A 24185-nucleotide genomic window follows, 5' to 3' on the forward strand; every position below is an offset into this window, starting at 1 on the left:
GGCCAGTGGTGCTGTTGGTATCAAGAAGTCAGGGAAAACTCTGATGAGGTTAATTTTGAGCAGAGACCTCAGTAAAGTGAAGGGGCAGAACTAGTGGCCTTCTGGGAGAAAGCAGCCAGGGACAAGATGTGCAAAGGCCCTGAGGCAGGAGTGTGCTCAGGTGGGAATCTGTGTGCGGGTGGAGAATGCAGGTCCTGGAGAGGCACACGACCCCACAGACCCTGCAGGCCATTGTGGACTTTGCCTTTCCCTCTCAGCAGTTGCATTGAAAATTGTGGAGGCACAAGGTGGTGGCAGGGGGATTGGTTATCCGGGTGAATTCATAGTGGCTTTATACCCGGAACTGTCAATAAACGCTTGTTGAACTAAGCTATTCTGGTCTGATTTGGCTTGAAATCATGACTTCCTGGCTTGCTGCAGGGAATGGAAAAAGCACCACAGGAAAAAACCTCCAAAGGAAAAACTGCCCCAATTTTGGAGGTTGAGAAAATAAAAAGGAAGACTTTTTTTTTTTTTTCTCACTATTCTCCATCAGGAACCAGAATTCTAGCAGGGCAAAGCTCCTGGCTAGAAATGCCCAACCAGACCTTGAATTTGGCAGACGAGCTGTCTGAAGTCCAGGGCAGTGAGGTGACTCATCCAGCATCATGGTGGCCACCTGGGACTCAGGAATGAGGACTCTTGCCCTGCACTGTGTATCTTTCACTGCTTCCTTCCTTTTCCCAGGCTCCCAGATGGGCCATGTTCCCACAGTATGAGTTGCCCCTGGCCTGGGATTCTGCTGAGGTCTGGCTACTTGCCATCTTGGCCAAGTTGCTCCCAGCCTCCCCAATCTTGCCCTGTTCTTCCCAGGACCCCCAGTCGGCTCTGGTCCTCTTTCCTCTTGGCTGACTCCCTGGTTCTCTCACTCCTAATTCAGAGCAGAAATAGATTTGATCTATGGCTGATGCTGTCATGCAGTGCTGATGAGAGAGAGAACTTGCAGTGTCTGTCAAAATTATAAGTGCCATGTCCTTAGACCTAGAATCCCCCTGCAGGATTTATCCCATGCAGACACACGGAGACTCGTGCTCAGGGATCACTGTGGAGGGCCCTGCATTGCGAAATAGCCCCCTCTGAAGTGACCCCTCTTGAGAGTCCCTTGGACTGCAAGGAGATCCAACCAGTCCATCCTAAAAGAAATCAGTCCTGAATATTCATTGGAAGGACTGATGTTGAAGCTGAAGCTCCAATACTTTGGCCACCTGATGCGAAGAACTCACTCATTGGAAAAGACCCTGATGCTGGGAAAGATTGAAGACCGGAGGAAAAGGGGACAACGGAGGATGAGATGGTTGGATGGCCATCACCAACGCGATGGATGTGAGTTTGAGTAAGCTCTGGGAGTTGGTGATGGACAGGGAGGTCTGGCGTGCTGCAGTCCATGGGGTCACAAAGAGTCAGACATGACTGAGCAACTGAACTGACTGACTGAAGTGACCCCTGCATCCTGTGACTCTGCCACCTAAGCCCTGAATGTGACTGTTGCACTGGGCACAAGGCCTCCTCCCTCTCTCCATTTCTGGGTGGGTCTCATTCAACCAACTGCCTTTCTTGTTGTTGCTGGCTGCACTGGGTCTTTGTTGCTGTGTGCGGGCTTTCTCTAGTTGTGGTGACCAGGGACTGCTCTTCGTTGAGCTGCGCGGGCTTCTCTTTTTGCGGAGCACAGACTCTAGGCACACAGGCTTAGTTGCTCCTTGGCATGTGGGATCTTCTCAGACCAGGAATCCCTGGTCCCATGTCCCCTGCATGGGTGTGCTCAGTTGCTCATTCATGTCTGGCTCGTTGCCCCCGTGTGGACTGTAGCCTGCCAGATTCCTTACCAGGCTCCTCTGTCCATGGGATTTCCCAGGCAAGAATACTGGCGTGGGTTGCCATTTCTTCCTCCAGGGGATCTTCCTGACACAGGGGTCAAACCCATGTCTCCTGCATTGGCAGGCAGGTGCTTTACCACTGAGCCACCTGGGAAGACCCCTGCATGGGCAGGTGGACTCTTATTCACTGATAAGAATCAAGGAATTCCCACCCAATTGTCCTTTTATTTTTTATTTTTGAGATATAATTCACATACCATAAAATTTGCCATTCTGAAGTGTGTATTTCAGTGGTTTTTAGTGTATTCACCAGGTTGTGCAGCTATCACCACTGTATCATTCCAGGACATTTTTGTTACCTGCAAAAGGAACCCTGTACCCATGAGCAGCCACCCATCCCCATTACCCTCTCCCCTCAGCCTTAGGCAGCTGCTAATCTGTTTTCTGTCTCCATGAATATGCCTGTTGTGTACATTTCCTGTAAATGGAATCGTACAATAGAGGGCCTTTGTGTCTGACTTCTTTCACATAGCATAATGTTTTTGAGGTTCACCCATGTTGTAGCATGTATGAGTACTTCATTCCTTTTTTGTGTCCAAATAAAGTGTCATTGTATACCATAAATGTAAATCACATTTTGTTTACCCATTCATCAGTGGATGGATATTTGGATTCTTTTCATTTTTTTAGCTGTCATGAATAACGTTGCTGTGAACATTTGTGTACAAGTGTTTGTTTGAATATGTTTTCAGTTCTCCTGGGTCTATATTCAGGGATGGACTGAATAGCTCATTTGATAACTCCCTGTTTCACTTTTTAAAAAATATTTGGCTGCACAGGGTCTTAGTTGCGGCATGTGGGATCTATTAATAGTTCCCTGACCGGAGCTGGAACCTGGGCCCCCTACATTGAGAACACGAATTCTTAGTCACTGGACCACCAAGGAAGTCCCTCTGCTTCACTTTTTGAGGAACTGACGAACTGTTTTCCAACCAGCCCATCATTTTACATCCCCACCCGCAGTGTGTGAGGCTTTCAACCCCTGGCCTCTTGAAAGTCCCCACCAGGATGCACTGTCTCCTTTCTTGGGATGAATGACACACAGCTGTGCAAGCCAGACACTTGGGAACCGTTCTTCAAACCGCCTGCATTCTTGATCCCTTCAGCCAATAAGTCCTCTCAATTCTACCTCTGCAAATAATCCTCAAGCCTGTCAGTCCCTCCATCTCCCTGCACACACCCTGTCCACCGACATGACTCACTCAAACAGCCTATGTCATCTCCTCTTGGGATCTTCACCTCCAACTTGCTCCCTCCAATCTATTCTCTAGCAGAGTCACTTCTTTAAAATAAATTTTTTCATATTTTATTTTAATTGTAGGATAATTACTTTACAGTATTGTGATTTTTTTTTGCCATACGTCAACATGAAACAGCCACAGGTATATATATGTCCTTTCCATCGTATACCCCCTGCCACCTCCCTCTGCCTCTTATACACACCTCACACCTCCGCCTCCCACCACTAAAGTAAATTTTTAAACATTTAAGTAAGAGAATTTCCTGGCAGTTTAGTAATTAGGACTTTGCGCATTTACTGCCGAGAGAGCATTTAACCCCTGGTTGGGGAACTAAGATTCCACAAGCTTCAAGGTGAGGTCAAACATAAAAAAATAAAAGTAAGTTTTAAAAATAGAAGATTTAAGTAAAAGTTATGCATTGTGCTTCTGTTCTGTCATGTCTGACTCTTTTCGACCTTATAGGCTGTAGCCCACCAGGCTCCTCTGTCCATGGGAATTTTCCCAGCAAGAATGTGGGAGTAGGTTGCCATTTCCTCCTCCAGGGGATCATCCCAACCCAGGAATCAAACCTACGTCTCCTGCGTCTCCTGCGTTGGCAGGCGGATTCTTTACTACCGAGCCACCTGGGAATCCCAAAAGGTATACATACACATGGTAAAAAGAGTCAACTACTATCAGATAATACAGTGGCCCACAAGGCCCTCTGTGCTCTGCCTGTTACCTGCCTGGCCTCGTCTCCTGCCTCTCTCTCTGGCTCACTACAGTGCAGCCTCCCAAGTCTCGTCACTGTCCCTCAAACCCACCAGGAGTACTCCGACTGCAGGGCCTTTGAACGTGTGGTTCCCTTTGATTGGTATGGTACACTCTGTCCTTTGTCTCTTTCACCTCTTTACTTAAACATCACTAAGCGATACCATCTCTGGCCCATCTTCTAAAACTGTAACCTCCTTCTCTTATTTCATCTTTCTTTCCTGTTTTTTTTTTTTTTTTTACTCCCCATAGCACTTACCACCCTGTGTCCTACATTTTTTGGTGGGGGTGTTTGTGCACATGCTAAGTCGCTTCAACTGTGTCCTGCTCTTTGCGACCTATGGACCGTACCCCACCAGGCTCCTCTGTCCATGGGATTCTCTGGGCAAGAATACTGGAGTGGGTTGCCATGCCCTTCTCCAGAGGATCTTCCCCACCCAGGGACTGAACCCATATCTCTTAGTGTCCTGCATTGGGAGGTGAGTTCCTTACCACTAGTGTCGGGGTGCTGCTCCTTAACTTCTTGCAGGATCTTAGTTCCCTGACCAGGGATGGAACACAAGTCTTTGGCAGGGGAAGTGCAGAGTCCGAACCACTGAACCACCAGGGAATTCCCCTGTATTCTACTTTGGATTTTACTTATTTATTATCTCCATTTCTAGAGGAGAAACTCCATTTTTTGGCTGTTTACATCCATATCCCTAGTGCCTTGAATAAGACCTGTCAGCCAAGTAGCTCAGTAGATACCTATTGAATGAATAAATGAATGAAAGAAACTCAACTGTTCTGCCTCTCATCTCTTTCCCCTCCTCCAGTTCTCTAACTCAGGGGTAACCATTCTCCATTGTTTCCCTGTTTCTCTAAATAACGTACAGCTGCTGCTATTTCTGATTTACCCATTTTAAATATCTATCAACTTCCTCTGACTGTGCTACCTCTTTCCATGGTCCCCAAACTGATATTTTACATTTAGTTAAATCATTAGGACTATGGAAATATTGTTCACTGCAAAGACAAATTTGCACCCTCATTATGTTTCCTTCCTTAAACAGCTTTTCCTTTTCCTAGAGCTTCTAATTGCCTGTGTCATTCCCTGCGATGTTTATTATTATCATCATTCTAATCCTGATCACTTTTGAGTGTGGCACTATATTAGAGATTCTAAGTTGTTTTTTTTCCCCTCCATGGTGCTTATCACAATTTGTTATTATGTATTTACTTGATTGTTTACTTTCTTAAATATCTGTCTCTCTTTGGAACGAGCTTCTAGAACAAAGCCTGTTTTGTTTACCAGGGTAGTCCCCCACATCCAGTACTAATAGATCCTCAATATATATTTACTGAATAAACGAACAGCAAAAACTGGCAACATATATGTCCACCAGTGACTGGTTTGTTAGGCAAATTGTAGAACCTGTCTCTAACGGATAGTATTTAGTATTTAGAAACAAGGAACTATGAAGGCTGCATACTCTTTCAGATTATCACTGTTTTGGTTCTTATCGCTGCTAAATCTCCTAAATTTTGCAGCTTCAAAGTAACTACTTCATTACCCTCAAGGATTCTGTGTGTCAGGAACTGACTTCCGCATTGCTTTTAAAACTTAACCTAACTTGTGTTTTGTCTTATAAGACTGAATGAAATATGGTTATTGCAGAAAAGCCAGAAAATGTAAACAAAATATCAAACAGAAAAGACTTGATAGTCTCCCTCCTCTAGCAATGAGCACTGTTAACATCTCCAGCGTGTCCTCTCCAGACTCTTTGTGTTTGTTTTTGTGTAATTCCTTCCAGGCTTAAACAAATGTATATACAAATCCTTCGTGCTGGGTTGTGATCTGTATTTTCTACTCACCAACACACTGTGGCTGTCTGTTTGTATCAGTAGAACCAACCTCAGTTTCTTTCCTCTAAAACACTTCATAATATCATTTTATGTTTGTTCATTTGTTCTTTTTTTTGGCTGTGCCAGGTCTTAGTTGCAGCATGTGGGATCTAGTTCCCTGACTGAGGTTTGAACCTGGGCCCTCTGCATTGAGAGTTGGAGTCCTAGCCACTGGACCACCAGGGAAGCCCCTGTTCTTTTCTTCATTGAACAAATGCCTGCTGTGTGCCAGACCCTGTTCTATGTGTTCAGTGTACTGTGTTTGTGGAGCAGATGTCTGCTCTGTCCTTGTGGGGCTTACAGTCACTCCAACATGTGGAAGCACCATGGCTTATCAAGCCCATCCCCAGTTCATGAGTGTTTAGGTTGTTTTTAATTTTTCCTCTTACAAACACAAAAGCCCTCCTTTATATATCTTCATGGACGTTTTCATGCACTTTCTTTTTTAAAATGTAAAAAATTATTTTATTTTTTAATTGATGATTGCTTGACAATGATGTGCTTGTTTCTGCCATACAACAGCTTGAATCAGTCTTAAGCATTTTTGTATCCTGTTTCCTGTGAGCCTTCCTCCCCACCCCATCCCCATCTCACTCATCTAACTTGTCACAGAGCACTGGGCTGGACTCCCTGTGTTATATAGCAGCTTCCCACTAGTTATCTGTTTTACACATGGTGGTATGTATATGTCAATGCTACTCTCTGAATTTATCCCACTCTTTCCTTCCCCCACTGTGTCCACAAGTCCATTCTCTACATCTGCATCTCTATTCCTGCCCTGCAAATAGGTTCATTGTACCATTTTTCTAGATTCCATATACATGCATTAATATACGGTATTGTTTTTCTCTCTCTGACTTTCTTCAGTCTGTGTAACAGGTTCTAGTTTCCTCCGCCTCACTACAACTGACTCATATTCATTCCTTTTTATGGCCGAGTAATATTCCATTGTATGTACGTACCACAACTTCTTTACTCATTCATCTGTTGATGGACATCTAGGTTGCTTCCATGTCCTGACTATTTCTTTAGCATAGAATCCTAGAAGTGAGACCTCTGTGGTAACAGGCAGGCACATTGGCAATATGGAGATGCAAAACCAGATTGATGTTCAGCCAAGTTGCTTCAATTTACTGACTTCCTCACCCGTGCCCAGTCATGAACGCAGTTGTTATTCAGTTGCTAACTTGTATCATGAATGAGAGTCCATTTTTTTTTGCCTCTCCCCTGGCCCCGGGTATGAGCACACCTGAAAATTTCTGTGGATCTGAAAAGTGGGAAATAACTGTCATTGACTTACTTTCCCACTGTGTCCTGTGTGGATGCGGTGGCCAGGATCCTGAGGCTTCTTGGATGCGGTGGCTGTGCCTTGTTCTATTTTTGTTTCTGGTGACCTTATTCACACCCACTGGTGCTTTGGTCTCTCCGAGCATACTACCTGTCAGCCCTCTTAGGGAACAGGCTGTCTTTCTGACTCCTTTCCTGGTCTTTACAGAGAGCCCAACTGTGTTAAACACACAGCTCCTGCTTTGCTTTAGACTCCCCCAACCCCTCCATCCTCCTTGCTCTGCATTTGTTCCCAGCAACTCAGAATCTCACTCTCCTGTCACCTGTAGCCTTGAAAGACTGATGTCAGTTGAAGCCCTCTCTTCAAGGTCATGAATGAGAGTATTTCCAAAGACAAACAGACTTTGCCCAGACCCCCTGAGCCCCACCACTGAGGCTGGGCCCGTCTTACTGTCACACCAGGATCTGGTTTGTGACTACACACTCCCCGCCTGATGGTGACACACCTTTTCTGAGGCACTTCTAGGGGAGAAGACACATGACAAAGGCCTGAAGTGTGACGAGACGGGACTCAGCTGCACCGACACTGATCCTTCAAGGCCCTGTCCCTCACTCCTTAAGACAAGGCCTTGACCTGAAGGATTATTATGGGGTGGGGGGCTTCAGACACCGCAGCAGAACGTGAAAGAGGGAGCATTGTGTCATTCATTTAAAATTTATTATTAATAAAATTGCTTTCTTACAAAAGGACTATATGCTTATTTTAGAGAATTTGGAAAATTTAGAGACAAGTGAAAGGAAGAAAACAAAATTTCCCAGTTAGTCTCTGAATAAGCACTGTTAGCATGTGGTGTGTGTCCTCTGGAGCGTCTAATTCTCTTCTGTACACTCTGTCAAAACGGTGAAAACAGTGTCAAAACACCATAGATACTGATTTATCACTTGCTGTTTATTACTTAATAACAGCTTGAATGTCTTGCCCTGTCATTACAGGGTTTTCTATTATGGGAGGGATTTCTGGACCCTCAGGTCTGCAGCAACCTTCTCATTCACTTAGATTGCTGGCCCTGCCCTCTGGCCCCAGGTCCCCCCACACCCCCACTCCTCCAGGCCGTACATATGGCCAGTCTCAGGACTGGGGGAGGGTGCGTGTCCTTTTCCCTCCCCTCAAAACCTTGAGTTTTGAGTCTGTCCTTCCAGAAGGCCAAGCAGACTCCCAAGAGGGGGGACCAGGGGAGGTGGGTTGCAGAGGAAAGACCCCAGGGTTTCTGAGAACTTCTGAGAGGCACCCCCTTCCTAGCCTCCCGCCTCCCTTCCTTAACCCCACCTGCAGCCCTCTGCTCTTCACATCCCATTACCCTGGTCTGGCCATCATTAGCGTCTAAAACATTCACGGGGCCGCGAGTCACCGGGCTCCCAGGCCTTTGTCATCCATCCACTTGAGCGGAGCACAGTAGGCTGAAGGCCGCGGACACAATGGCAAATGGCTACCCGCCTGCGCTGATGCAGGCCCTTGGGCTCCCCTGAAAGCCTCTCCCCTCCTCAAACTAACCGCCCCTCCTGTTCCATCTGGGAAACCTGCCTCTTCAGCTCAGGACCCAGCACACCGCTTCTCCTCTCAGCTCCTGAGCTTTTTAAAAGCAGCAGAAGAAGATGTACCCCTTTTGTGCCCCCCCAACCCCCCACCGCTGTGGCCCTCCCTCCGCCCCCTTCCCATTTAGGCCTGCGGAATGGAGGCAGCAGTCGCCCAACGAGAGGCCACGTCTTTGTCAGGGGAAGGCAGGGCCTGGTTGACTCTCTCTCTCCCTCTGGCTTCAGCTGAGAAGCCAGGGCCCTTGGATGACCTTTGTTTCCTCTCAGTGATGGTCCCAGGGCCAGTGTCTTCAAGGGCTGGATGGCAAATGGTCCCCAGAAAGACCAAGTCGTGATTAGAGCTTAGAATTTTCAACCCCACTCTTCACCCTTGAGAGAAGGGAGAGGGGCTGGAAATGGAGTTTCCTGCCTACGTGAGGAAACCGCCATAAAATCCCAACAGTGCAAAGTTTGGGGAGCTTCCAAGTGGATGAACACTTCCACGCCAGGAGAGGGCTGCACCCCGACTCCACAGGGACAGAAGCTCCTGTGCTCGGGACCCTCCCAGACTTAACCATGTGTATCCCTTCATCTGGTTGTTCATCTGTGTCCTTTATCATATCATTTAATCAGCTGGTGAATGTGTTTCCCTGAGTTCCGTGAGTGGCTCTAGCAAATGAATCAAACCTGAAGAGGGAGTCACCAGAATCTTCGTTTTTTAGACAAACTGGACAGAAGTTGTGGGAACTTGGGGACCGACTACTTACGGTTGGCATCTGAAGTAGGGTGGCAGCAGTCCTGTGGGTGGGACTGAGCCTTTAGCCTGTGGGATCTGACACTATCTCCAGGTAGCGAATTGAGTGAAATTGTAGGTCATCCGGCTGTTGTAGAGAACAACACCAGCCACATGTGGGGAAACCCCAGCCCCCAACCACATATTTGGTGACCAGAAGTGTTAGAAGTGAAGTGTTTGGTGTGAGTAATAAAGGAAACACACAGGAAAGAGAAAGAGGAGGGGAAAACTGGGTGGTTTTTCTTGCACAAAGGAATGAAAGGTCACATCTTTGTACCTTTGCCCTCCCCTTTAGCTATGTTGAAAGACAATGCATGGCTTTCTCTGTAGTCACTTCTCTGTCTTTCAAAAAATCACCCCCTTTTTAGTAACAGTTTATACTGAGATATAATTCACATCCCATACAACTCACACACTTAAAGTGTACAGTAAAGTGACATTTATAATATTCAGAGCTGTGCAACCATTACCACAATCAATTTTAGAACATCTTCATCACTTTACAAAGAAACCTCATACCTGTTAGCAATCACTCCTTATTCTTCCCAGCAGCCCCAACCCCTGGCAACTATGAATCTACTTTCTGTCTCTACGGATTTGCCTCTTCTGGGCATTTCATATAAATGGGATCTCACAGTATGTAGCTTTTACTATCGTGTCTCTTCTTCCAATTAGCGTAAAGTTTTTAAATATTTGTCCATGTTGTAGCATCTATTTTTACTTCATTTCTTTTTGTTGCTAAATAATATTCCATTGTATGGATATACCACATTTTGCTTATTCACCAGTTGATGGACTTTTGGGTTGTTTTTCCACTTTTAGATACTATGAATAACACAGCTACGGATATTCATGTATAAATTTGGGGGTATATATCTGGGGGTGGATTTGCTGGGCATATGGTAACTCTGTATTTTTAAAAGATTAAACCAAGGCATGTTAAAAATTTTAAGAGTTTACTTGAGCAAAAATTGATTTGATTAGGCAGCATCCAAATCCAGCAGATTAAGAGGACGTCTGAGGAACTGTCCAAAGTAAAAGACTTTTGGACTTCCTTGGTGGTCCAATGGTTAAGAATCCAGTTGCCACTGCAGGGGACATGGGTTCGATTCCTGATCTGGGAAGAGACCCCTTGCCGTGTGGGAACCAAGCTGTGTAGCAACCAAGCTGTATACCGTAACTACTGAGCCTGTGCTCTAGAGCCCACGTTCTGCAACAAGAGAAGCCACCACGATGAGGAGCCTGCAAACTGCGAATAAGACTCAACGCAGCCATAATAATAAATAAACAAAATATAAGGCTTTTATGTCAGAAGGGATTGGGAACAAAGAGATTATACTAGCAAAAAGCAGGTTGGTTATTGCAAAGTTACTTCCCTTTAGGGATGGCCAGGGCTCATCAGGCAGATGACCTAACTAGTGCTGGTCAGGTGATTTCTGAATTCTTGATTGACTGGTTTAAGATCCCATTTCCGGGAAAATGGAAACTAATTAAGTCTTGGTTTGGTGACATGGAGCTTAGCGTAAGCAACTCCATCTTGGGCCTGTTGTCTTGTTTTTAACAAATGTTTAACTTTTGGAAGAACTGCAAACTATTTTCCAAAGCAGCTACATTATTTTGGTATGGTATGGACCTAACAGAAGCAGAAGATATTAAGAAGAGGTGGCAAGAATATACAGAAGAACTGTACAAAAAAAGAGCTTCATGACCCAGATAATCACAATGGTGTGATCACTCACCTAGAGCCAGACATCCTGGAATGCGAAGTCAAGTGGGCTTTAGGAAGCTAGTGGAGGTGATGGAATTCCAGTTGAGCTATTTCAGATCCTAAAAGATGATGCTGTGAAAGAACTGTGCTCAATATGCCAACAAATTTGGAAAATGCAACAGTGGCCACAGGACTGGAAAAGTCAGTTTTCATTCCAATCCCAAAGAAAAGCAATGCCAAAAAATGCTCAGACTACTGCACAATTGGACTCATCTCACACACTAGTAGAGTAATGCTCAAAATTCTCCAAGCCAGGATTCAACAACATGTGAACCATGAACTTCCAGATGTTCAAACTGGATTTAGAAAAGGCAGAGGAACCAGAGATCAAATTGCCAACATCCTCTGGATCATCGAAAAAGCAAGAGAGTTCCAGAAAAACATCTACTTCTGCTTTATTGACTATGCCAAAGCCTTTGACTGTGTGGATCACCACAAACTATGGAAAATTCTGAAAGAGATGGGAATACCAGACCACCTGACCTGCCTTTTGAGAAACCTGTATGCAGGTCAGGAAGCAACAGTTAGAACTGGACATGGAACAACAGACTGGTTCCAAATTGGGAAAGGAGTACGTCAAGGCTGTATATTGTCACCCTGCTATTTAACTTCTATGCAGAGTACATCATGAAAAATGCTGGGCCGGAAGAAGCACAAGCTGGAATCAAGATTGCTGGGAGAAATATCAATAACCTCAGATATGCAGATGATACCACCTTTATGGCAGAAAGTGAGGAAGAATTAAAGAGCCTCTTGATGAAAGTGAAAGAGGAGAGTGAAAAAGTTGGCTTAAAGCTCAACATTCAGAAAACTAAGATCATGGCATCCAGTCCCATCACCTCATGGCAAATAGATGGGGAAACAGTGGACACAGTGGCTGACTTTATTTTTCTGGGCTCCAAAATCACTGCAGATGGTGATTGCAGCCATGAAATTAAAAGATGCTTACTCCTTGGAAGAAAAGTTATGACCAACCTAGACAGCATATTAAAAGCAGAGACATTACTTTGTCAACAAATGTCCATCTAGTCAAGGCTATGGTTTTTCCAGTAGTCATGTATGGATGTGAGAGTTGGACTATAAAGAAAGTCGAGAGCCAAAGAATTGATGCTTTTGAACTGTGGTATTGGAGAAGACTCTTGAGAGTCCCTTGGACTGCAAGGAGATCCAACCAGTCCATCTTAAAGGAAAGTATTCCTGAATATTCATTGGAAGTACTGATGTTGAAGCTTAAACTCCAATAGGTTGGCCACCTGATGTGAAGAACTGACCCATTGGAGAAGACCCTAATGCTGGGAAAGATTGAAGGAGGTAGAAGAAGGGGACAACAGAGGATGAGATGGTTGGATGGCATCACCGACTCAATGGACATGAGTTTGAGTAAACTTTGGAAGTTGGTGATGGATAGGGAGGCCTGGTGTGCTGCAGTCACAAAGAGTTGGACATGACTGAGCGACTGAACTGATACTGATACATTATTTTACATTCCAGCCAGTCACAAAACTCCCATTTAAGAGTAAATATACTATAAGATCTTATTTACTATCTTGAAATGAAATTTATACATAAGATAACCTTCCCACACCCATCATGAATAGAAAATATTTCAATATAAAGGCCCAACTACAGTGTAAAGGAAAAATAAAAGGAACATAATAGATACATTAAAAAAATGTGATCCTGGACTCAAAGACAGGCCTTCTTGGGTGACTTAGAAACTAACCCTGAAGGCGGCTCCCCCAGAGGGTTTGCCAAAAGCTGGAACCCCAGCCCCATATCTCTGGCATTAAAGACACTGGCCCAGGGGACGTTTTGAAGGAAACCACTTTCACCTGATGTAGAGGTTTTGGCCAATTTGTTAAAAAAAACAAAACCGCCTTTCAGACATCCTTGCACGACTCAGATCACATGCTCACACACATGTGTGGGCGCAGATGCAGAGTCACGGACTTGGGGCCCTGGCAGAGCAGGTCACGATGCACCAGCTGTGAGGGCCTGGCGTCACTACCCCAGGGCAACCAGACATGGGGGCTCTCTGGGGCTCAGGCCGGCTGCTTGAGGATTTGCTGTCCAGGTTGCTTTGTGGAGAGCGTGGAAGTGGAAGTCAGGCCCCCAGCAGGCAGGGCGCAGAGATGGCACTGAGCTGAGTGCCTGTAAAAAGGCCACTTCAGCCCACTCCATGCAGCCATTGTTGGCTCTGGAGGAAGGAGGACGGTTCCGGGGGCTCTGAATGCACTAATGGATGTGCATTATCAGCGTCCTTCCTGGCCACACGGCACTCTCCCCACCTCCACCCCTGGCTGGAGAACTCTGCATTCTTCTGGAAAAGCGGCTGCCATTCTGGAGGCCCTAACAAAGGCATTTCCCCACAAAAGGACCATTAGGACCACCACTGCGTCAGGCGGTAGCTGCTGGTTTCTGGGTTCTGGAGTCTGTTTTGTTCTCAATGTCCGGGACACCTTCAGCAAGACCCCACCTTCAAGAAATCTGCTCTGATTGCAGAGGAACAATTCCTCCGTTTGGAAAAAAGGAATTAGGGTAGGGAGCAGTTCTTTTTTTAAAAAAAGTTACTTAGTTTATTTTTCGCTGTGCTGGATCTTCATTGCTACACCCAGGCTTTCTCTAATTGCAGTGTGTGGACTCCTCATCATGGTGGTTTCTCTTGTGGAGCACAGGCTCTAGAAGTTTGGACTCAGTAGTTGTGGTCCATAGGCTTACTTGCTCCACAGAATGTGGAATCTTCCCAGACCAGGGATGGAACCCATGTTCCCTGCATTGGCAGGTGGATTGTTATCCAGTGGACCACCAGGGAAGTCCCAGGGAGCTGTTCTAAAGGAACACACGTGGTTCCATGTGGCCACACATTCATGTATAGCGTGCAGGAGAAGAGAGCCTGACATTGCTAACACAGAACTGTGAACCCAAACCCACAGGCCCCTCTCCTGGGGCGTTGCAGGGTATAGAGAAGCAAGTGCAGAGTGCTCTTTGCCTGGGGCTGGCCACCTGCAGGCTGCCTGGACCCCTAAGGTGGCTCTGACCAGGAAAAGAGTCGATAATTAGTCGAAGGACTCCATGGGCTTCCTTTGGAATTTGGAGAGGAGAGAACAGACAATTGACTGGCCCCTGAAAGGGGATTCAAGTAGAAATTTAAAGAAAAATAAGGCATAAAGGAGACCCAAGAGAGTGATGAACAGAAAGGGCTTAGCTCCTTGGCCCAGGGAGTTCTGCTGTCTCCACTCTAGGCCATCTTCTGTGAGACTAGTTATCATCCACTACAGAATTTGACTCTAGATCTGAGCTTAAAACCATAGAACATCAGGGACTTCCCTGGTGATCCAGTGGTTAAGACCAGGCTCCCAATGCAGGGAGCCCTGGTTCAATCCCTGGTCGGGGAACTGGATCCTGCATTCTGCAACTATGAGTTCTTATGCTACAACTAAGACCTGGTGCAGTCAAACAAATAAATAAGTGTAAATATTAAAACAAACATAGAACATCAGGCCTGGAAGGGATTGAGGGGCCCTCTTGTCCACATCCCTAGTCCTGGCCTCTGTTCAGGTAAAGAGCCTGAAACCCAGAGGAGAGACACCATCCAGCAACAGGGCTGGGCCTGGAACCCGGGTGGGCTGCCCTCCCGCTGCCCCTGCCTGCACTCTTGACTCCACTTTGGGCCTCAAGGGGGCTGCAGACCAGTTCCTGGGAGGGTCATGGATGCTGGTTCCCCAGCGCCTCTGGCCTTGCTCCCCTGCCCCCAGCATCCTGGGCATCTAGATGGAGGCCCAGGAGGTTGCAAGGGTGCGGGCATTAGCGGATAAAAGCAGTCTCAAGAGTCTCTTCATGAGGCTCCTTTGGCTGTAATAAAGCAAATTAAAACCCCATTCAAAGGTCAATTGAAATCTCTTCCATTCCCATTCTTTGCACAAATTGATTCCTCTTTGCCCTTGGGGTCAGACTGAAAGCCCTTGAAATGGTCCAGCCACAGTGCTGAGTGGGGGCGTGCAATAAGTGAAATGGGCTCTGAGTAGGAGTGTGTTGCTGGGGATAAAGGGGGCTGCTGGGACCCTCCCCCGGTCCCTGGGCCATCTGGGGCCCGGGAGACCTTCTCCTCCATGGTGCTCCAGACTTCAGGGTCCTTTGTTGGAGACTAGCCCTACCTCTGCTCCCTGACTCCCATCAGGCTCCCCTCGGAGGAATTCATAATTAATGTTTCTATTGACAAGAATCTAATGGCATTATAATAATAGTTTGAATTTCTTGCACTTGCTTATGAGTCTATTTACTTATAGCTGTGTCAGGTCTTATTTGCGGCATGCGGGATATTTCATTGTAGCATGCGGGCTCTCTAGTTGAGGCACACGGGCTCAGCAATTGTGGCAGGCAGGCTTAGATGCCTTGTGGCATATGGGATCTTAGTTCCCCAACCAGGAATTGAACATGCATACCCTGCATTGGATGGTAGATTCTTAACCACCAGACCACCAGGAAAGTCCCTGCTCATGAGTCTTAAGCACTGTGGACTGAAGCTTTGGAGGTGCCCAGAGAAACTTACAGAAGTTAATAACTTGCTCAAGGTCACAGAGCTCATGCTTTCTACCTCCACACCAAACTGCCCCTTAGTCTTCTCCAGATCACTGAATGGCCCCACACCTCATCCAGCTGCTCAAGCCAGAAATCTCTGAACCATCTTTAACCCCATCCCCTCCTTTGCTTCATTTCCACATCTGCTCCAAGTCCTATTGATTCTGACCCTGCCTTCCAAAGAGGCCATTGGTTGTTTGCTCTCTGATTGGTTCTTGCTCCCTAAAAGCTATCTTTTCAAGAAGTTGTACTGGATCTTGTCATTCCATTGCTTAAAACCCAGCAATGTTGCCCTCTGTGCTTGGCATAAAATCTAAGTTGTCATCTTACAACATTCACAGCCTTCAAGGCCTGGCCCCTTGTGTCCCTCATTTCAAGGATTACTCCCCTTCCCTGCTTCCTCTCCAGCAGTGCCAGGAACCCCTTCTTTTCTCTGCCCCAGGGCCTTTGCACACTCTTGCTTCTGCTAAAGACTTTCCCCTCCCCTTCCTTCATAGTCTTTATCATTGTTGTTATTGTTTAGTTGCTAAGTCATGTCCACTCTTTTGTGACCCCATGGACTGTAGCCTGCCAGGCTTGTTTGTCTATGGATTTCCAGACAAGAATATGTATTTATCACAACTTGAAGTTATTTGTGGACTACTTCATTATTATTGACTTCCCTTTAGAACTGAAGTCCTCTTGGGAGCATAGACCGGATCTCTCCTGGTACACGGAGTGGTCTGTAAACATTCCTTAAATGAATGAGGCCCCCAGCTTGACTCTCCAAGCCGCACTTTCCCCACTGCCCGGGAAGCCCCATGTGAGCATCCACTGGAGGCCTGGCACTTGGCGGCAGGCATGTTGAACAGCAGCTGCTTCACCGTCATGGGGTCTCAGCCATTCCCCACCAGACACCACCCCCTTTCTGATCCTCCTGGTCCACTCCCCCAGAGCCATGCCTAAATCCTGCCTGACTTCCTCCTCTCATCCTTTCTGCCCAGCATCCAGTCAGACCCCAAGGCCTGGCCCTGGCCCTTTTCTGACCCTTCCTCCCTGGGGTCCTTCAGCTTGTCTCTTCCTCTCCAGACTCTCTCCGCACTGTGTCCTCCCTTCCCTCCTCCACGGCTGGAGGGCAGAGAGCCCCTGCCCAAAGCCTGCTCACCTTCCCGCCCTACTGTGTGCTTCCCAGGGGCCCTCCTCTCTGCAGGGCCGGGGTGGGCGGGATCCTGCCTCCTGCTCCCATTCATTGCCCCTCCCACCCCCGTTTCCCTCACTGAGGATCCACCTCTACTTTGCTCTCTCACCAGGAAGCCCCCCTCCCTGGCACCCATAACACACTTGCTGTCCTCTCTTCTTAGCTCTGAAAGAGGAGTCATGGGGCGCCAGAGATACCCCAAAGCGGCCCGTGAGCCATGAGCTGCTATAGCCAGGGAGGGTTGAGCTTCTTCCTGCCGTCCCCACCAGGCATGTTTATGAAGGGGCAGGTGCTGGGCTATTTGTAATCCAGACACATTGTAAGGAGGGAGACGACCTCTCAGATTCAGGTTCGAGTAGCCTACAGAAGAGGTCTGGAGAACGTTTTAGAGGATTGTGAGCAGTGTGGATCACAATAAACTGGAAAATTCTGAAAGAGATGGGAATACCAGACCACCTGACTTGCCTCTTGAGAAACCTGTATGCAGGTCAGAAAGCAACAGTTAGAACTGGACATGGAACAACAGACTGGTTCCAAATAGGAAAAGGAGTACGTCAAGGCTGTATACTGTCACCTTGCTTATTTAACTTATATGCAGAGTACATCATGAGAAACGCTGGGCTGGAAGAAGCACAAGCTGGAATCAAGATTGCCGGGAGAAATATCAATAACCTCAGATATGCAGATGACACCACCCTTATGGCAGAAAGTGAGGAAGAACTAAAGAGCCTCTTGATGAAGATGAAAGAGGAGAGTGAAAAAGTTGGCTTAAAGCTCAACATTCAGAAAGAGACATGTGCACCCCAATATTCATTGCAGCACTGTTTATAATAGCCAGGACATGGAAGCAACCTAGATGTCCATCAGCAGACGAATGGATAAGGAAGCTGTGGTACATATACACCATGGAATATTACTCAGCCATTAAAAAGAATTCATTTGAATCAGTTCTAATGAGATGGATGAAACTGGAGCCCATTATACAGAGTGAAGTAAGCCAGAAAGATAAAGACCATTATAGTATACTAACACATATATATGGAATTTAGAAAGATGCTAATGATAACCCTATATGCAAAACAAAAGGAGACACAGATGTACAGAACAGACTTTTGGACTCTGTGGGAGAAGGTGAGGGTGGGATGTTTCGAGAGAACAGCATCGAAACATGTATATCATCTAGGGTGAAACAGATCACCAGCCCAGGTTGGATGCATGAGACAAGTGCTCGGGCCTGGTGCACTGGGAAGACCCAGAGGGATCGGGTAGAGAGGGAGGTGGGAGGTGGGATTGGGATGGGGAATGCATGTAAATCCATGACTGATTCATGTCAATGTATGACAAAAACCACTACAATACTGTAGAGTAGTTAGCCTCCAACTAATAAAAATAAATGAAAAAATAAAAAATAAAAAAAGAAAATGTAAAAAAAAAAAAAAAAGCTCAACATTCAGAAAACTAAGATCATGGCATCCGGTCCCATCACCTCATGGCAAATAGATGGGGAAACAGTGGAAACAGTGGCTGACTTTATTTTTCTGGGCTCCAAAATCACTGCAGATGGTGATTGCAGCCATGAAATTAAAAGATGCTTGTTCCTTGGAAGGAAAGTTATGACCAGCCTAGACAGCATATTTAAAGCAGAGACATTACTTTGCCAACAAAGGTCCATCTAGTCAAGGCTATGGTTTTTCCAGTGGTCATGTATGGATGTGAGAGTTGGACTATAAAGAAGGCTGAGTGCCGAAGAATTGATGTTCTAAACTGCGGTGTTGGAGAAGACTCTTGAGTCCCTTGGACTGCAAGGAGATCCAACCAGTCCGTCCTAAAGGAGATCAGTCCTGGCTGTTCATTGGAAGGACTGATGTTGAAGCTGAAACTCCAATACTTTGGCCACCTGATGTGAAGAGCTGACTCATTTGAAAAGACCCTGATGCTGGGAAAGATTGAGGGCAAGAAGAGAAGGGGAAGACAGAGGATGAGATGGTTGGATGGCATCACCGACTCGATGGACATGGGTTTGGGTAGACTCTGGCAGTTGGTAACGGACAGGGAGTCCTGGCGTGCTGTGGTTCGTGGGGTGACAAAGAGTTGGACACGACTGAGCGACTGAACTGAACTGAATTGAGCTTCTGCAAACTTAGGCTTCAGAGAGGCTCCCTTCCTCAGTCACTGTCTCCAGCCTTCTCTCTGCAAATAACTCTTGAGCACCGGTTCTGACCAGGCACACTTGCCAGGAACTTCTCATACACTGGTTTGGGAACTGTCCCCTTATAGGCCAGGGGCACCAGCTGAGTGGGCCTGAGGCACGCCCCCCTCCACCACCCCGTGACCCAGACCATAGCAGGAATGAAGTGCTCCCTTCAGCAGAGACCCCAGATGGGCCCAAGGAGCCCTGAGAAAGCACAGTGGTTCTGACTCGAGATGGGACTGGCAGCCTCCTTGGCTTGCCCGCTGCGACTTGGAGCGTAGACTTGGAGTGAAAGTGAAGAAGGGAGGCCAGGATGGAGGTGGGAGTCACTCTGACCCTCCAGGCTTGAATTGGTGCTCGTCCTAGAGTTTTCGAAATGCAAGCCTTGTCCCAGAGTCTTCTTCTCCCCAGTGAAATGATGTCTATTGCCTGACCCCGGGGGCCTGGAGGCTGGGGGGCCAGGCCACCCTCCTCATGTCCCCTCCTGTGATGGGCTCTTGGCCACCTGGTCCTTGCTGCCTTCCGCCCAGCCCTTCCTCTCCCCGCGGAGGCTGCCTCCACACCTGTCTCTGTTACGCACTCACACCCTAGTGACATCGCTTTTCCAATTAAACCCTCAGAGGTGAGAAGCTGAGGTGACGAAAGGAGCCCTGGCCCTGTGCCCACAGCCAGGTGTAGACGCATCACCCCGCCCCAGGAATCCTCACCGCAAGCCCTCCGAACAACGCATCTGCTCCCCGCCAAAGACTCAGGTTGGTTTCGGTCTCCTTCCATCTTTTGCCCCTTCCCTTCTTCCTTCCCTCTTCACCTCTCTCCCTCCCTCCCGCCTCCTCCCTCCTTCCTTCCACCCAGGCAGTTTCTCTTGTCCCTAGCACTTCCATGATAATAAGGATAAGGGCTGACTAAGGCCAGGCCCTGCTCTACCATCTTTACATGTATCACTTCCTTTCAGCCACATGACAGCCACATGGGCAGGAGCAGTCATTTCTCTCATTTTGCAGATGGGACAACTAATACAGAGTAGCTGGGAATTTACTCCGAGTCACCCACAGCTAGGCAGTGGGTGAATAGAATTAGAACCAGCCATTCTGGCCTCAGAGCTGTGCCTTGTTTTTTTTTTTTTTGGCACCACACACACACACACAAATCTGTATTTCTACATTGGAGGAGTAGAAAAGAAAGTAGCCCTTATACTGGGCCCTATTCAGTGGCAGTTTCTTGTTTCATAGGGTTAAGGCAGACTTTGAGGAAATGAGAGCTGTTTGGAAAAATCCAGGTGGAGTTGCTTTGTATGTTGTGATGGGTAGAAGGGATGAAGTGAAGTGAGAAGGCCCCTCACACCCTCCGTCTTGCCTCAGACTATGTCCTGGGGGCAGAGAAAGTGCCACTTTCATTTCTGCTTCTTGGGATTGTTGACGGCCATGTGGTGATAGAGAATGACCAGCAGGAAGAGCATGTTGGCGAAGATGGCGAGCTGCACATCTGTGATCATGCTGATCAGCTGGGCTCGGCTCCCCAGAGGTGTGTTGTTAACCCTGACACCACATTGTGCCATCCATGCAACCTCAGATGGAGAGAGTGTCCGTGACTTCTTCCCTGACACTGATGCCACCTCTTAGGTATTTCAAGAAGCTGTCTCTATCTGCTCTCCTGCCCTACCTTCTCCCACTGCCAGCTGGACAGGTCCCTAGGCCCTGGAGCAGAGCACTGGACTCTGGATCACCCCCTGCTGGCTCCAGGCTCCCACTCCTCTGATCATTCTCCTCACTGCCACAGAAAGCTGGTTCTATGGCTCCTTTGACCCAATCACTGAATGGCGCCCAGCTGTTTGCCGCTGGCCTCTGACTGTTTCCAGTCTTTTCCCTCTCCCTCTACCACCTGTACCAGCATTCTGTGGACATAAGGCTTTTCCTGCTTTGAGGCCTTTGCACATGCTGTTCCTTCTGCCTGGAATGACTTTCCTCTCTTCATCCCAGTGACAGACTGTATTAAGGCTCAACCCACCTCAGCATCCCATTCTTGGGGAAGCCCTTGCTAACCCCTTCTACCCGGCAGAGCAAGTCACCTCCTGATGCATGCTAGGGAGGCTTGAGGCTCTGTGGAAGCAGTCTAGCTCCCCTAAGGTATGCTGAAGAGGTCATGTGGCCAGACTGCATGGAGATGAAAATGTCTGAGGATCCCCAGCTTTTCTTGCCCCTAGTTGAGTCTTCCCAGTCAGGAACCAGTTACATGAGTGAGCGGCTTCAGATGATTTATAGAAGCCAGGCTTTGAGCTCCCCAAGCTGATGCCAAGTAGTGCAGGGATGTGTTGGTCCTGCCAAACCTTGGCCATACTGCAGATTTGTGAGCGAAATAAATGTTGTTTAAAGCCATCACATTGGACTTCCTTAGAGGCTCAGTGATTAAGACTTTACACTTCCAATGCAAGGCATGTGGGTTCAGTTCCTGGTCAGGGAAGGTCCCATGTGCCATGTGGCCAAAATGTTAAAACCAAATAAGTAAATAAAATTGGGCCTTAGCAAAAAAACCCAGCAAGTTTTGGGGGTAGGTTGTGATCTAGTATTAAATAACCAGAACAACCATTATTAACACTCTGGTATCTTTTAATTTTTTTAAAAAATGTTTTCTCTATTTCTATCTCTCTGTATTTATAGTCATTCCCTCCATTTCCAACGATGATTGGCTCCAGGACCCACTCAGATACCAAAATCCACAGATGTTCAAGTTCCACAGTCAGCTACCCCTATCTGCAGTCCCACTGCCATATTTCCTCCCCTCAATATACAGTGGTTATTTTTTATGTTTAAACATCTACTTTATTTTGAATGACTGCAAAGTACTCCATTGCATAGCTTTACCATAATTTTTATAAGTATACTCTACTGTTTCTATAATTACACCCTAGATGTTTAGTGTATTTCATTTCACTGCCACTATGAACAATGTTGTGTGAATAGTCTTAGATAGCATTTAGGATAACTGTCAGGTATTTCCTCAGGAAATTCTGGCTTAAAAGGTAAAGGCTTTGGTACAGAATCCCTCATCTTTCCATGGCTTTTCTTACAAGTCTCCTGTGTCTATATCACCTTCTTTTTTGGAAGAGGAAAGTGTTCCACTGTTGGGAGGCCAGGTTCTTCCTCTGAACCTCACTCTGCTTAAGACTTGGATCATTTGTGTTTTCTGACTCTCATCTGCAGCATCAATTTTCCCTTCTCTACTGTATTATTCCCATATGCAACCATGTTCTAGTAACTCTCTGCCATCTTTATCCTAGGTCTTATATTACCCTCCACCACTACTCCATATTCATCATTAGATTTCTAGAAAGAGTTTTTTTTAAGCCAGGATCAAAAGTGGAAGTAGTTAAATTCACAAAATTAATAGGGAGACTTAAAAAACATATATCTATTAGTAACTAATGAATTAAGATGATAATCAGAAAGAATATAGGTATAGAAAGGATATAGAATATTTGAGCAATCATATAATACATATTCTTTTGAAGTTTACATAAAGCATTAATCAAAACAGACCATATGTTCATCTATTAAGCAGTTCCCCAAATTTCAAGGGACTAGAAGCAAAGTGTGTTCTTTGACCACAGAGGAATTATGCTAAAATGTAGTTTCAAAACAGATCTAAAAAACCCCCAATGATTGACAGTTAAACAGAGCACTTCTCAATAACCTACAGGTCAATTAAGATATCTCAATGAAAACAAAATATTTTAAACTACATGGTGATAAAAATATGATATATCAAAACTTGTGAGATGCAACTGGAGCTATACTTAGAAATTTATAGCCATAAATACACATGTCAAAAAGAATAAAGGTTGAATATCAATTATCTAAGTGAAAGCATTTATTTATAATATCAAACTCAAGAGAATAGAAAAAGAATAGCTAATTAGAAATTAGAAGGTAAGAAATTACAATAAAAGTAGAAATTTTGAAAATAGAAAAAAGTAAAGGTAGCAGAATATCATCAACATTGAAATTCATTCTTTAAAAATACTAATAAAATTGTAAGCCCCTAATAAAATAAATAAAAAAGAGAGAGGACATATTAATAAATTACCAGTATCAGAGATAAAAGAGGACCATAGAGATTCCATAGATACTAAGATGATAATAAGAAAACACAATAAAAATTTCAAGCCAAAATATTTTAAAAATTTAAGTGAAATGGACAAAATACCTAGAAGTGCTAAACTTACACAAAGAGAAGTAGACAACTGGAATAGTGTTATTTAAGTAATTTAATCTGTAGTTTAAAACCATTCAACAAACAAGCAACCTTAAAGACCTAGGTGGGACCACTAACAAAGCAAATGTTTGGGAAAACATTTAAGGAAGAGATAAACACCACTGTATATAAACTCTTCTATTAAATTAGAAAAAATGGGAGCCAGTGGAGGGATTTTCAACTTGTTTTAGAAAGCATAATTTTGACACCAAAACCTAACAGGAATCCTACAAGAAAGGAAAATTACAGGTTGATCTCATAAACATGGATGCAAAAATATTAGATAAAATATTAGCAAACTGAACCCAATGCTATATAATGGTAGCACATCATAATCAAATTGGGCTCACAGAACAGGAATGCATGGTAGGTGCAACACTAAAATAAAAAATGTAATTTACCACATTATCGGGGAAGAGAGGGGTAAATCATATTATCATCTCAGACAATCAGAAGCACCTGCTCCAGGCTTTCAAAGAGGAGCTAGTGATACAAAGAAGCAAGGGCAGTGACATCCTTTCTGGTGACATCAGTCAAAATGGGAATAGCAAGCTCCCAACCTGAACATAGAAGTGACATCTGTGTCCAAAGCCTGACTTGTGGCCTCTTGTTCCCAGTAGTGGTCTGTTTGTCTTTCTCATTGGATCTGATCAGTGGCCATGATTCCAGCCACCTTTTGTCTCTGCCCATTTTTGGATCCTGGTTGCCCAGGCTTCCCAGTGATTCTAAATGTGATTCAATGGTCTGTCAGTTCACATCCCCTAAAGTTGGTTCTGCTACATG

At 45.9% G+C, this 24185-nt stretch overlaps 1 protein-coding gene across 1 annotated transcript; it reads right to left on the minus strand.

The window, feature by feature from the left end:
* Nucleotides 1–20544: 20544 nt before the first annotated feature.
* LOC110122855 (dolichyl-diphosphooligosaccharide--protein glycosyltransferase subunit 4-like) lies at nt 20545–20646 on the minus strand. The gene has a single exon (XM_020870425.1). The coding sequence runs from the start codon at nt 20644–20646 to the stop codon at nt 20545–20547; it is 102 nt and encodes a 33-aa protein (XP_020726084.1).
* Between the last annotated feature and the right edge of the window lie 3539 nt (nt 20647–24185).

This window comes from Odocoileus virginianus, chromosome 2, assembly GCF_023699985.2.
Source record: "Odocoileus virginianus isolate 20LAN1187 ecotype Illinois chromosome 2, Ovbor_1.2, whole genome shotgun sequence".
NCBI classification, from domain to species: Eukaryota; Metazoa; Chordata; class Mammalia; order Artiodactyla; family Cervidae; genus Odocoileus; species Odocoileus virginianus.

Coding starts and splice junctions, on each gene's coding strand:
- LOC110122855 (XM_020870425.1), bottom strand. CDS start 20,646: ATGATCACAGATGTGCAGCTCGCCATCTTCGCCAACATGCTCTTCCTG.